Here is a 15,492-nt window from a genome sequence, read left to right on the forward strand (position 1 = left end):
ATCATTCAAACATTTTTTCGGAAAGCACCAGTATTACATGAGTGGGCTTCCCAGGTGGCACCAGTAGTAAAGAACCTACCTGCCGATGCAGGAGACATAAGAGGTGCAGGTTCGCTCCCTGGTCAGAAAGATCCCCTGGAAAAGGGCACGGCAACCCCCACCAGTATTCTTGCCTGGAGAATCCCATGGACAGAGGAGCCCAGCAGACTACAGTCCATGGGGTCGCAAAGAGTTGGACACAACTGAGCGACTGAGCATGCACGCAGTATTACCTGAGTACATTCCACATGCAAACATTCAGGCATTAAATTAAAATCTTTTTAACGATTGCCTTCAATTCCACCCCCCTCCCCCGCCAGGACCACCATCCTTATGAGTTTGGTGCTATCCTTCTAGACCTTGCTGTTAGGACAGAAAGATAGATGTTGTCACAGATCATGACCCTGTTGCTGGGCCCTATGAGAGGTCCTGGGCATCTGAGGTGGGTGAAAGCACCGCCTGGTGCCTGGTCAGCTCTCAGGCATCCAGAGAAGCAGGGAGTAAACCAGTGACCTCCAGGTATATGGGAGGGGCTGTAACAAGACAAACAGGCAAAGTGCATGGGAACAGAAAGGGGCAGCCTTCAGCTGTCTTTGCAAAAGAGGAACATCTCATTCCAAAGGCTTTACTGAGTGGGGCCACCTGAGCCTTGTCAGGTTCAGAAGATGCCAACCATGAAGGGCACACATCCGGGGAATGGGTGAGGAAGGAGCCTGGGTTGGACGTGGTTGGTGGCAGGAAGTGAATCCAGAGTTCCTGGAGGCTGTGCCTGGGGATTCTCCTCTCAGGGAATGGGAGTTTTTCTCCAGGATGGTGGGTTTCAAACTGTGTCCCCCGGTGGCCCCAGGCCTCTGAAGAGAGGACACTGGGGTCAGGGTAGGTGGCAGGACGGCCAAACTCCAGGCTCTCACCCAGCCGGGGCCCCAGAAGCCCCTCTCCTTGGTGAGTGACATGTGCAGGGGTTGCACCCAGTGGCCCATGGTCCCCTCTCACCTCGGTCTCCATCAGCTGCCCCCAAACCTCCTGAACAAACACGCAAATGAAGGAAAAGCCTCACACTTTGGACGACCGCTGTGTTGACAAGTGGCAATAATAGGTCTGGAGGGACAGTGAAGACCATAGGAGCCGCCTCTGGGTGACTTTTCAAAGTCACCTTTTTAGGGTTTTCTCATGTGAAGGACACAGAGGGTATCCTGTGCATGACAGCCAGATGGACTGTGTTCTTTCTCCAGGAGACACAGCTGCCTGGACCTGTGCCTCGCCAGCCCCTGGGCTGCTGTGGGTGTGACAAGTGAGAGGTGCTCAGACCTTCCAGAAGTGTTAGATCTGTCTCCACACCCAGCCCAGTGGACTGGCCTTGCGAGGATTCCCGTTGGGCCTCCACGTGCCAGGCCACTCTGGGTGACCACAGCCACGGCTGCACCTGAAGCCCTGGCATCTTGGACTTTCTTCCCTGCGCTTGACAGCAGTTGTCTCACTTCTTCAGGACAACCCTGTAAGGCAGGTGGAATTGATGTGTTTATTCTACAGAGAAGGAAGCAGAGGCACAGAGAGGGTGAGTCACTTGCCAGGCTGACACCGCAAGGGAGAGGGCCCCGGGGGCTGGGCGCTGGCGTCCATGCCCTTTGCTCCTGCTGCCCTGCATGCATCCCCCAGCCCTCAGCTGCCCGAGTGCTGCCCCACACAGCAGCCGGGGCACTGCTGTTAACACTGGGCCTCTTGGCAAGATGTCAATCAAGGCAAGTGGTTTGCTTAAGAAAAAATAATAAAATTGAAATCCTGAACTTACAGGGAAGGAAAAACCCACAGATGTGTTTTCAGCCTGAGCTGTATTATTTGCAGATGTGAGGCAAATACAGTGCCAGCTCATTGTTAATAGGAGAGGAGTTGAAGGGTAAGAAATGGAACAGGAAGCCTTCTGTTCCCGCAGAGGGGACAGGTCAAGTGAAAGAGACGAGCTTCTAGGTTTCTGTTACCTGTGTGCAGAAACCAAGGTGACGTTCTGTCTCTGGCGACTTAGCCCTGACTGGGCGGGACACGGGCGACATCAGTGCTCTTTGCTCCTTGTGACACAGCTGGAAGGGACTAGAAATGCGGGCCAAGGAAGAACACGGACGGCTTGCCCAGGTGCCTGTTCCTCCCTGTGGGGCCAGTGCTGCTCTGTTCAGAGTAGCTGGTGGGCGGCCCCCAAGGCAGATCAGGAGAGTTGGTGGACTCCCAGTAATAGAAAATGGGTTCTGATTTGGGAAAACAAATGAACTTCCTTAGTGGTCCCGTGGTTAAGAATCCGCCTTCCCATGCAGGGGATGTGGGTTTGATCCCTGCTCGGGGAACTAAGATCCCACGTGGCACAGAGGAGCTAAGCCCGTGCACCACAGCTACTGAGCCTGCTCTAGAGCCCATGGTCTGAAATAAGGGGAGCCCCCCACGGACTGCAACCAAGACTCACCACAGCCAAATCAACCAACCCAAGCTGAAGGCAGGCTCGCTGAAGTTCAGCACTGTCCCAAGTTCCCCTTCCCATTGACTTTTTCCTGCAGGGAGTTGACAGGGAAGGTGAGAAATGGCAGCTGAGGGCGACCACAAGAACCACATAGGCAGCGTGTTGGGTGGTTTATAACAACAGTACAGAGGTTGGGATGGGCGAGTGCTGGCCCCGTTTTACAGAAAAGGAAACTGGGCGCAGATTTCAGAGATGCCTGACTTTCAGACATCACCAGACCCTGAGGCTTTCTCTGAGGACCTGGGCATTCTCTGGGAATTGGCTGGAGAAATTGCTGAGAAACTTACCCCGCCAGCCCACTCCACAGTCCTGAAGCAGCCTCCAGGGTGTGGCTCTGTTATTTAGAAAGAATAGACATTAAATCCCCATAAAAATCCTGGGAGGAAGTATTCCAGAGTCTTTCTGCTTTTATTTGCCAGTCAGCAGTGCCCACTCATCTGCCAATGTGATCACCATACCCGTGACGGCAGAAATACAGTCCAGACGTGTCTTAGCCGCAAAGAGCAAAGGTGAATACCTCTCTGGTTTCCTGAGTGTCTTCATTTCTGTCACAGGAGCAGATTCCTGCCTTCAGAGATTAGCCTGGATTCTTGTTTTACACTCATGATTCTCGGCGGGGAGGCAGCAGGTGTCGGCAGAAGAGCGCAGCTTGAGGTTGAGCTAAACTGGGCTTTGAATTCTCACTGTGTCCATGGGCACCTCACAGAGCCTCCCTGAGCTTCTCGTGGAATAGGGCCAGACACAGAATCCTCATGGTAGGACATTGCTGTGAGGTTGAGGTAAATGAATGTATATAAGGGCCTTAAATGTCATTTGTTTTTTTAAGAAAGTGTTTTTTTGATTGGAGTATAGTTGCTTTACAATGTTGTACTGGTTTCTGTTGTACAGCAGCAGGAATCAGCTGTACGTATACGTGTATCCCCTCCCTCTGAAGCCTCCATCCCACTCCCAAACCCCTCAGATGGTAGAGAATCTGCCTGCAATGAGAGAGACCCGAGTTTGATCCCTGGGTCGGGAAGATTCCCTGGAGAAGGGCATGGCAACCCACTGCAGTATTCTGGCCTGGAGAATCCCATGGACAGAGGAGCCTGGCGGGCTGCAGTCCATGGGGGGGGTCACGAAAAGTCGGACACGACTGAGCGACTAACACTTTGACTTTGACACACATATCCCCTCCCCCTGGAGCCTCCCTCCCACTCCCCGTCCCACCCGTCTAGGTCACCACGGAGTGCCGAGCTGGGCTCCTGGTATTGTACAGCAGCTTCGCACTAGCTGTCTGTTTCACACACAGCAGTGCGTACATGTCAGTGCCACTCTCTCAGTCTGTCCCATCCTCTCTTTCCCCCTCCGTCCCCACCTCCTGATGCCTCTATTCCTGCCCTGCAAATCCGCCTGGTCCCGTTTCTCTGGATTCCATATATGTGTGTTAATACACAGTACCTTAAACGTCACTTCTTATCTCTCCCCCTCCATTAAGATCTGTGCCGTCTCTTTACTCTCAAGTCACTGAAAGTCATTTCGTGAAGCTGTGGAACTCAAACATTTGTATGAAGAAGTGTTTCCCTGAAATTGCTGATGATTGCTCTCATCTGTTCAGCCATCAGTGACAGCAGAAGTGGGCAGACTTTTCCCACAGATGCCCAGAGAGTCAGCGTTTTAGGTGTCCCGGGTCCTGGGCAGACTTTTCCCATAGATGCCCAGAGAGTCAGCGTTTTAGGTGTCCCGGGTCCTACTGTCTCTGTCACAGGGACTGGACTTTGTGGATGGAGTGACAGCAGCTGCAGGTGATACACATGTCATAGCCGTGTCACTGTGGTCCACAGGAAATTTACTTACAAACACAGGCTGGATTTGGCCTGTGGGTCATCGTGTGCTAACCCCTGATCTCGAATCTGGAGAGGCAATGGGTTTAGGGACCAGAAAAAATGAACAAGCTGGGGGTGGAGGTGAGGGGCATCTGTTGTGCTTAGAGCCTGGTGTCTCCAGCACATCAACCCAGATAGACCCAGATCGGCTCCTGTCTGCAGCCGTGAGCTCCTCAGACCTGCTGCTTAAACCTCCTTGATACATCTTAATGCTGCTAATGCGGCTGGTGGTCTGGCTGATTTCTAAGTGACAGCTTCAGTTGTTTGCTGCGTATTCAGGGAAACCCTACACCCACTCGCCAGTTACAGCGGGAGCCTGGGGAGGGCAGGTCTGGATTCTAGAGTTTGCACAGTGCCGCTTCTCCTTGGCATCTTCTGGTAGCTCTGTGCCTCTCTGTCTCCGGCTGTCCAGTGAGAGTTGAGGGTGAGATGAGGCAGTTGGCTCAGTGTGTCCTAAACTTCTGTCTTCTTGAGTAAATCATGCTTGTGTAACCTTTTCTTTGAAAGGAGGTCTGCCTTGGAAACTCAGTTTGGGAAATGCGCTGAAGTATTGTTAGAAGCTAGGATGTATATATATATATATATATTGCTGCTGTTGTTTATTTGTTTGCTTGTTTGCTTTTGCTGTTCATCATCAGGATCTTAGTTCCCTGACCAGGGATCAAACCCCTGCCCCTTGCAGTGGAAGCACAGAGTCTTAACCACTGGATCTCCAGGGAAGTCTTTAGAAGCTAAGCTGGTCTTGCCCAAGAACGGTGTGAGGGGAGGCCCTCTGGCCACTAAGCCCTTGCAGTAGCTTCTAGAAACTTTGGGGACCTGTCAGGAGCAGACAAGACCCCCTGATGTGGTGTGAGGCTGGAGAAGTATACATGGAGGACCCAGCCACTTCTCCTCTGTAGCAGGAGTGAGTTTGGATAAGTTGAATGCTCTCAGCTCCTTCCTAAGAAGCCTGAGTGTGTCTCTCAAGATTGTCTGAAAATTCATAACTGAAGAATAGCTTTCTATTAGCAATTAAGCCTAGAGAAGCTGTAGACAGTTGTGGATTTCTTCTAAGAGGTCCTCCTTAAGAAAAAGAAAAATCTGTCAATGAAAAGGTGGTGGGCAGACAGGTTGGCAAATGATCCAGCGTGCAGAATCGAGATAGTGCACGCACGCACACGTGTGTGTATGTACACACACGCTTGCTCAGCAGCCTCCTGGCTGTTCTTCTTACCTGTTGCCCATTCTTTCCTCTGCAGCCAGAGTGACTTATTTGGATGGGGTCTCTTCCAGTCTCTCTCTTGCTTAAATCTGCTTGGAGGTTTCCCTCCACTGAGCAAAGGCCAGAGCCTTGCTGTCCTCCTTCAAGCCCCAGCTCTCACCGCAGTCCCTCCAAACCCCTCTCCCTGTCGCCTTCCCAGACACCTTAGTGAGCCTGGTTGTTCTCTGTGGACTTTTCACACCATAATTGTGTTATCAGTTGTTTAAAGACTGTCTCCCTGGGTGGACTATGTGTCCCTTCATCTCCTCTGCCAACTCCCTGGTACCCAGAGTGCCAGGGCCATAAGAAGAACCTAATGTGGATTTGCCGGCTAAACGTCTAAGTAACGAGGGTGTGTACGTCTTTGCTGGAGCAGCTGGCGCTTCAGTCGTGGGTGGGGACTGCTGGGCCCCAAATGTCTGTCTGTTCTGTCCAATGCCCTTGAATTCTGTCCCTAAACAGTGAGAGTAAATGCCACTTAGTAAGCCCTTTGTACAGATGTTGTCCATGCAACTTAATCACTTGGGGAAAAAACTAGATGTCCATTCTCAGTAAATTAGATAATTCTCTCCCAACCCGACCCTCTCGTTTCTGCTCTCATCCACCATCCTGTCCCTCATCTGTTTGTTCATCTGTGTGTCTATTCATCCATGGGAAACATGCTCCAAGCGATTAGTATGTACCTGATATCATCTGGGGCCCTGAGAATATGGTTCTTGAGACCCTCAGAGTCTTTGGAGAAAAACAAACACATCCAAAAAAAGTTTACAGAAGTGTGCCAGGCTGCGTTTGTGCAGGCTTCGAGGACTACTCAGAGGACAGAAGTAAAGACTCTTTAAAGTTCTTGTTTGCCAGTTCTTTATTCCCAGCAGAGAGTCTTTGGCCTCTGCTGACGCCTCTAATTGTATATTTGTACAAACAGAAGAGCAAATTAACAGATAAGCACAGAACCCTGAAACTGGTCCAGACCAGGCAGCTGCCTCCCTCCTGGGGATGTGAGGAGAGCGTAGGGCTGTCCCCTGGCCCAGCCGACCAAGCTGGAGACGGCCGTGCATCTGATGTGTTGTTCCTTCTTGAAAAGTGAGATGAGAAAGCAGGGTATTGGTGGAATGGGAAATAGTTGTCATTTCTGGCAGTGCAAAGTGAGAGCTAATCTCTTTGGGGAAGGCTATTTGAAGAGAGGGGGTGTGAGAGAAAGCGCCTGGAAGACATAAATTATGGGTGTCATTTCATGGTTGGGACCAAGATTCACTGTCCTGTATTGTCTCCCTTTTCCCTCGTCTTCTGAGCAGTGAATCCGAGAGCCCTGTAATTAGAAGACAAAGACTGTGATTCTCTTCCTTTGGTTCCTCTTATCTCCAAACTAGCTCATCCTTCTCATGCGTGACGACTGCGGATTTGCTCCAGAGCAGTTGGAGGCTTGATTGACACTTCCATGGAAATGGAGCTTCCTTCATCATTCCCTTGCTTCCTCAGCCCAGATGCTCAGTCCGTGTCCACAGTGTGCCAGGGCCAGTGTGAACAAGAAGACATGGAGGCTGCTGTCCCCGAGCTTGCATGGAGCAACCAGTTGCAGCCTGAGCCCCGGGGACGGTACAGGGTGGCAGCAGAGGGTATGCTTCTGGTGGTCAGGAAGGTGTCTCACAGGAAGTCCTCTTTTAGCTGAATCTTGAAAGATGGGAGAAGAGCCAGCTGCACACAGGCTGGGGAAAGAAAGGAGGGCAACGTGACTTGCAGTAATACTTGCTTCATGTGTTTATTGGAGGATTAAGCGGGTGAATACATTGGTGCATAGGCATTCAGCTTTGGCCGCTGGATGCTTAGAGCTGATTCATGGGAAAAGACCCTGATACTGGGAAAGATTGAAGGCAGGAGGAGAAGGCGGTGACAGAGGATGAAATCGTTACATAGCATCACTGACTCAGTGGACATGAGTTTGAGCAAACTCTGAGAGATAGTGAAGGACAGGGAAGCCTGTCGTGCTGCAGTCCATGGGGTCACAGAGTCAGATACGACTGAGCGACTGAACATCAACAAAAGGCGTTCACCACACTTTGGCTTCCCCTCCAGCCAGCATCTCTGTTGCTTTCTAGCAGGGCCTTCAGAGAGCCATGTGACCTCTCAGGTAATCAGTGAAGGCTGCCTTGTGTACCGAGAGATGAAAAAGGGTTCTGATTGTCTGTGGGTTTTGCCTGTCCCTACACGCTAATGTGTGCAGCACCTGGGGTGTTCACTCCAGAAAGGCCCCGAAATCCTGGCTGCCCTGTGTCTCCAGCCACAGGCTCTGCCTTTCCCTGCGAACTAGCATACTGCCCCCCGACCCTCCTGCCTAGATCGCAGCCCAGATGGTGAGCCGCCTCCTCTGTGGGGCCAGGGAGAGGGAAGTGAGGATGACCATGCTTTCTCACGCTCTGTGTTGGTGGGAACTGAAGAGAAGGCTCCATCATGGAGACATGTCCTCCAAGAGTCCCGGGGCTTCAGGAAGGCATGAGGATGTTTGTGGCCAGTATCAATAGAAAGCTGATTTTTCGTACAAAATCTCTGCCCCACACTTCTTTCACGGCCAGAACTGGAAGTCAAATCAGCTTTCGGGATGATTAGTGTAACCCTCAGATGCTCCCTCTCCAGTCTCTGTAGACAGTGTGAAAAGACAGCTGGTTAAGCTGGTGAACAAGGTTTGCCATCAGCGGTCATCCTGCACTTGCTGTCGACCCAGGCCTTGTTTTCAAGATAGATCCACCAAGGTCAGAAAGTTCATGGGTTCTTTTTCCAGCCAGCCTCCCTGAAACTGAGGCTGACTCGTGTCTCCTGACTTGCTGATGCCAGTAATGCCACCAATTAGAAGAAATGCTCCTGAGTGGGAAGGATTTAACAGCTCTCAGGTTCTTACACCCACTGTCCAAGAGTGTCCCTACAAACAAGCACTTGTTTTGTTCAGTTGCTAAGTCATGTCTGACACTTTGAGACCCCGTGGACTACAGCATGCCAAGCATACCCAAAGGAAAGTTATCTGTCAGGAAAATACCTCCTTTTTTTAAAAAAAAAATTATTTTAATTGGAGGATAATTGCCTTACAATATTGTGGTGGTTTTTGCCATACATCTGCCTTCTTTTAAAAATTGATCATTTTGAAGAAGCTCTTTGTTCACATTACTGTAGAATGAATGGCATCTGTCCTTAAAGACCTCAACTTCTCTTTTGTTTTGGTCCTTCTGGTCACCCTTCCCCTCAGCCTGGTGGGACAGGTAGTCAAAACTTTTCTTTTTGTAAACGAGGTTCCCACCGTCCAAGTTTTGTTCCTGTCCAAACCGAGACAAGGCTGTACTCAAAAGGCAGTGTGAAGATGCCGCTGGTGCCTTCACTGTCTGGGAGTCCTGCCTCTGATCTGTTTGCCTGATTCACGTCGTGCCAAGGAAGCTTCTCCTAGCCTTGTTGTTGTTCAGTCGCTCAGTCCTGTCTGACTCTTTGTGACCCCATGGACTGCAGCACAACAGGCTTCCCTGTCCTTCACTGTCTCCCAGAGTTTGCTCAAACTCATATCCACTGAGTCGGTGATGCCATCCAACCATCTCATCCTCTGTCATCCCCTTCTCCTCCTGCCTTCAGTCTTTCCCAGCATTAGGGTCTTTTCCAGTGAGTCGGCTCTTTGTGTCAGGTGGCCGAAGTATTGGAACTTTAGCTTCAGCATCAGTCCTTCCAATGAAAATTCAGGACTGATTTCCTTTAGGATGGACTGGTCTGATCTCCTTGCAGTCCAAGGGAGTCTCAAGAGTCTTCTCCAGCACCAGTTTGAAAGCATCAGTTCTTTGGTGCTCAGCCTTCTTTACAGTTCAACTCTCACATCCATACATGACTATTGGAAAAACCAAAAGTCAAAAGGCTTTGACTCAATAGACTTTTGTCAGCAAAGTGATGGCTTAGGTGCAGAGGTAAACTCAGAGAAGCGCGTTCCAGAGAAGGCACTGGGTTCCATGTGGAAGCAGCAGGGGGAGTGTGGTGTTTGGAAGACGGGCTTCAGAGCTGCCCTCAGCCCTCTTGCCTCGATGCAAGGAAGACTTGAAGACATAGGCCCTCCCATCCAGTGGAGGAGGATTGGAAAGAATGTTTTTTCCTTTACACAGTAATGCGATACAGACGTATCTGTTAGTGGTTACAGGATTAATGCATCTTCCTCGTAGAAAGTAAAGAGAAGTCCAGACACGTGCTACAGATTCATCTGACTGCCCTCTCTCTGACACCCCACTGTCTTTCGGATCTCTTCCACCCGCACCCTACTGATCCACAGTCATTGCTAGTTTTATCTAGGACACATACTGGGTATTTACAGTTCATGTTAATAGCAGCTTTGAAAAAAAAAATTTTTTTTTTTTTGGTTGTGCCACACAGCTTTTGGGATCCTAGTTCCCTGACCAGGAATTCAATCCGAGTCCTGGTATCTCAGCTGGTAAAGAATCTGTCTGCAGTGCCAGAGACCCCTGTTCGATTCCTGGCTTGGGAAGATCCCCTGGAGAAGGGATAGGCTGCCCACTCCAGTGTTCTTGCTTAAGCACACTTAGCAGGGAAAGTGTGAAGTCCCAACTGCCTGGACCAGCAGGGAATTCTGTAGTAGCATTTTATTAAACAGAGAACAGGAGCTTTTATTCTGTGCCATTACAAATTGGTCAAGAGCACTCTTTGGTGGGATAATACATTTTAGTTTACATTTTTAATGGATATTAGATTATTTCAAAACTCAAATAGTAGATATAAAGGGGTGGTGAGTGAATAGCCCCGCTCCCACCCTGCTGTCCAGGCCCTGCCCCCGGGGCTGGTGCCCCTTTGGTTGGTGCCTTGAACTTCACTTCTGTACTTTCCTAATGCGAAAATAAATAGCAACAACTTGACGTTCTTCCTTCCCCATTTTTGCACCATGTATTAAACCCACCATCTGGAGCCTGCTCTCGCTTTCCTGTTACGTTTTCTCTTTTAGATGTTTTCCTAACTGCACATGGAATGCTATCTCATTCTTCAAAAGCACCTTTAAATTCTTTTAAAGCAGTTCACTCGATCATTTTTTTAAATCTTACATAAAGATAGCAAATAAAAAATAAGCATCATTTTTCTCTCCAGTCCCACTCCTAATCTTTTATCAGTGTTGCTGTTTTCTTACATACTTTCCCAGAGTTATTTTTGTGCTTGTACCCTCATGAGTGAGTGTGTGTGTGTGTATGTGTGTGTATTTATGTGTATAACTCAATTTTTAAAACCAGGCATCTCCTATGGACATGTCATAATTTCTTGAATCATTCCTCTTTAGTTGTACCGTTAGATTCTTTTTTCTTTTACTTGTCTAAGCTTGGAAAGAGGAATCATCTTCAATGTAAATTTTTGTTGACATCTTTGTTTCCTTTGGATAAATCCCGGGAGTGTGATTTCTGGGTCAAAGGATGCAGATGTGTTAGGGATCTTGGTACACACAACCTCATGGCTTCCCCCAAGGGATTGTACCTGCTCTCACCCTAAACACCCTGAGGAAAATGACAGTCCCTCTAACAAAAGGGCCACCCCAACCCCCAGCCCAGGGAGTTCCTGGTCTTTTGTTCATTGCAGCACTATTTACAATAGCCAAGACATGGAAGCAACCTAGATGTCCACTGACGGATGACTGGATAAAGAAACTGTCATATATATATATATATATATATATATATATATATATGCACTGGAATATTACTCAGCCATAAAAAGGAATGAATGTGACTCAGTTGAACTGAGGTGGATGAACCTAGAGCTTGTTATACAGAGTGAAATGAGTCAGAAAGAGAAAAGCAAGCACCATCTATTGACACATATATATGGAATCTAGAACAGTGGTACTGGTTAACCTGTTTGCAGGTCAGTAACAGAGATACAGGCATAGAAGATGGACTTGTAGACACAGCAAGGGAAGGAGAGGATGGGACGAATTGAGAGAGTAACACTGACGTATATACCCTACAGCGTGTGAAACAGACAGCTGGGGAAGCTGCTGGATAACACAGGGAGCCCAGCATGGCACTGTGACAACCTAGAGGGGTGGGATTGGTGGAGTAGGGGAAGGGAGGCTCAAGGGGGAGAGGTTATACATATATATCTCCATGGACAGAGGAGCCTGGAGGGCTACAGTCCATAGGGTCAAAAAGAGACACTACTGAGCGACTATCACACGGCTGATTGGTGGTGGTGTGTGGTGGAAACCAGCACAACATTGTAAAGCAGTGATCCTCCAATTAAAAAAGAAAAAAAAAAGGAAGAAAGAAACTGATGTTTTTCTCAAATGGTTAGGCAGTTTTCTCTTTGCTGGGTTTCAAAGACTCTCTCAGCATCAGCTCCTTAGCAAAGCTTGCTGCCCAGAGCCCAGTTGAATTGCTTATTAGCTCCAGGAACCTGGAAAGGGCTCAGCTTGGCCATCTTCCTTCTGGGCTGCCGAATAGAGGGTGAGACACCCCTAGGGTTGTCGGCAGATTAGTGTCTGGTGTCAAGGATAGCACACTGCTGTTCCCTCTCAGTAGCTGTCATGTTATTCAGTGAGTGAGCGAGTGAAAGTCGCTCAGTCGTGTCCGACTCTTTGCGTCCCAATGGACTATATCTAGTTCCCTTCTCAACCCAGGGAACAAACCCAGGTCTCCCGCATTGCAGGCGGATTCTTTACCAGCTGAGCCACAGGGAAAGCCCCATGTTGTCATATTTTAGCATACAGGTCAATCAGGGAGACCCCCCCCCCTCGCCTGCCTGGCACTGTTCCACACACACAAGACGTGTCAGCCCCTCTTGTGCTCAGAATAGCCCTGTGCCTTTGACCGTTACACCCATTTCACCGACAAGGACGGTACAACACAGAGAAGTCAAGCGACCTGCTCACGGCCACGCTGTTAGGGGCTCAGGACTCGATCAGGAGCCATGTGGTGCCAGAGCCCAGGCTGCTTAACCTTCCCTCTTCCTGCCTCCCAGAGGAGCCTGCTGTTTCTTTAGGGACTGCCTCCTCGTGTCTTCTTATCCTCTGTTCAGGCAGAGCTTTGTCAAGCCTCTCCTCCTCCCATCACCTTTGAGCTGGCTTTTCCTCTTGTTTGCTAAGGGTTGGTAGTAGAAAAGCCTTGAAAGTAGAACAGAGATGAATTTGTCTCCCCTTCCTACGTGTACGGCCTTGGACAAGTTCAGCTTCTGCGAGCCTCTGTTCCCTCATCTGGGGGACATTACCCACCCCCAGAATTTTTATCACAGTTAAAAAAAATCATTTAAAAAGTTACTCATTTGGCTGCGCTGATTCTTAGTTGCAGCATATGGGATCTAGTTCCCCAACTAGGGATTGAACTCGGGCACCCTGCCTTGCGAGCACAGAGTCTTAGTCACTGGACCACCAGGGAGGTCCTCGTTCACCACAATTAATGATGATCGAAAGTAACCTAAACGCCCTGACGGTGCACAGTGTGAAACGAAGGGCCCGTTTCCCTCATCACCTCTCCCCCTTCTCTGTTCCATTGGACTCCTCTCAGTTTTGATCCACAGTCTTAAATTCTGTCCAGTTCACATTCCTTTTCTCTTTTAAAAACAATGCATTCTCACCTTTTTGCTGTGCTGGGTGCCCACTGCTGCGTGTCGGCTCTCCCTGGCTGTGGCGAGTGGGGGCGACTCTCTAGTTGGAGTGCTGCTTCTCGCAGTGACTTCGGTTGCTGAGCACAGGCTGTTGGGCGCAAGGGCTTCAGTACTGGGGCGCGTGGGCTTAGTTGCCCCAGGACGTGTGTCCCCTGAATTGGCAGGCAGACCCTTAACCACAGGCCCACCGGGGAAGTCACCTCCAGTTCGCATACGATCCTGTCGCAAAAGGAAGCTCACTCCCAGGGTCTGGTAACATCACGACTGACTGAGCACCTGCCAGTGCTGGCTGTCTGCTGTCGGCGAGAATTACCATCCCACCAGGGGGTTTAGCGTCCTGCACCCAGTCCTGTTCTCATGGGGCCCTTCTGAGTCAGAGGAGAAGGCCATACTCAGCTGCCTTAAACTGCCCACACACGAGAGGGGAAAGGATGGAGCCATCTTGGGGGACAGAAATTGGCCTCTGTGTTTGCACACCAGGTGTGTCTGTGTATGTGACCATCATCCTGGTCGCGGTGACTGTTTTTTGCCATTGCGTGTTTGATGTCTCACCTCTCAGCTCCTAATTAGGCCTCTCTAGCTTCAAAATTATATGCTTTTTCACGCCCACAATGATCTCAGTGGGATTAACAGCCTTTTTTTTCCCGTGAAGGTAATTGAGATCTTTCATGGTGGCATATTTTTATTACTGTAACTCCGTCTCTAACCATCTTTCCACTAAGTCTCTTACTGTTTTCCAGTAACTGCTTCTTCCCCTCATTCTGAACAGGAGATGTTCAGGGACCATTGAGAGGCAGAGTTTCCCGTGATTATGCAAACCGTGGTAACCATGATGTGTTTTCTCTCTCTCTCTCCCCTCTCTCCTGATGGCAGGTGCCCGGAGATTTGAGTCAAACATCCGAAGACCAGAGTTTGTCGGATTTTGAAATGTAAGTCCACAGTGCCTGCTCATGAAGGCCCTTTTAGAAATAGGACTCTTGTTGCTTTGCTCACGTCCCAGGAGACCACAGCCAAAAAGGAAAAAAAAAAAAAAAAAGACTGTTTGAATCTGCACGGCTGATTTGGTTATTGTAGAGTTGGGGAGTTGTCCACCTGTAGCCTGCGTCCGGCCTTTTGATGTGTTTTTAGTCTCCCTCTGTGGGTGTTGAAAAACAATTTAATCTTTTTGGCTGACATTTAAGAGTTGGAAGATGCCACATGAAAATTTAAATTTCTCCATTTTCTTTAAAAGAAGAAATCCCGGCAAGGCCACCATCAGCTGGAGCTGAGCGGCAACTGCCTGTGCTGTACGGGGCGTGTGCCCCTCCACTCGCCTCAGTCCCCACTCCGGCCCACTTCACTGGTTCCATCGTCTGGGTGTCTCCTGTTCCAGTTTTGAGTTTGCAGCCCCAGGGTTTTTGGAGACACAAGAGTTCAGTACCGTGGTCTGATTTTTGATTGAATTTAATTCTTTCTGGTGCCTCTGCCGATAACCCCTAGGCTATTTGGTTGATCTTCAGACTGACTTTTTCTGATTGAGTTGCCTTGGTTTTTGGACTGAATAGTCCTGTGGGGTTGTGGAAGAGAGTGGAGTGAGTCCCGAGTCAGGGTCAAGCAGAACCTCCCTCTTCTCATTCAGATGTGCTGAGTGGTGGAAGCTTTAGCCTCCCCAGGAGATGGTGTCATCTGTCCCTCTGCTTCTGGAGAGGGAAGAGGGGGCATTGGAAGAGCACTTTGTTAGAACCAGGCTAGGCCAAGTTGAAACCTTAGCTGTGTGACCTCGGGTGAGCTGCTTAACCTCTTTGGGCCTGAGTTTGCTCATTTATAAGGTGCAGATCACAGCTGGCCTTGTGAGGTGGAGGTAGAGATTAGAGGCAGGGGGGATCAAGAGGCCCTGAGTGCTGGTGAGTGGGGTCGTGGAAGTTATAGTAAAAGACAGGTTTGTCTCTGCTGGCTCTTTGGGGGATGAGTGGAGGGGGGTATAGCATGAAAGAGGGTCATGAATGGCAGCCTGGTGGAGGGCAAGGGGGGACCAGCTGGGGAGAAAGGTGAAAGCCAAATAGGGGATCCCAGAGACGGGCCACTCATGAGGTGGAAGGGACTCATTATTGAAGCAGGAATTCATCACTGCCTGCTGTGGGAGGTGCCCTGCTAGGTCCTGGTGGAGGGGCTAAATCAGCACAGACCAGCCACATCCTCCTCCTCCTCCCCCCAGGGTGCTTGTCTCCACTAAAGCCAGAGGGAAGTGCCATTCC

General features: G+C 49.7%; 1 protein-coding gene across 2 annotated transcripts in view; it reads left to right on the top strand.

Annotated features, from left to right (window-relative positions):
- SNX29 (sorting nexin 29) overlaps positions 1–15,492 on the top strand; it is a 603,019-nt gene that overhangs the window by 388,557 nt on the left and 198,970 nt on the right. For both annotated transcript variants that reach the window (XM_069569984.1, XM_069569985.1), the window contains exon 17: positions 14,132–14,187. In XM_069569984.1, the coding sequence (XP_069426085.1) occupies positions 14,132–14,187 (56 nt within the window). The remainder of the gene's footprint in view (positions 1–14,131; positions 14,188–15,492) is intronic.

The sequence above is a fragment of the Ovis canadensis genome, chromosome 24 (genome assembly GCF_042477335.2).
Source record: "Ovis canadensis isolate MfBH-ARS-UI-01 breed Bighorn chromosome 24, ARS-UI_OviCan_v2, whole genome shotgun sequence".
NCBI lineage: Eukaryota > Metazoa > Chordata > Mammalia > Artiodactyla > Bovidae > Ovis > Ovis canadensis.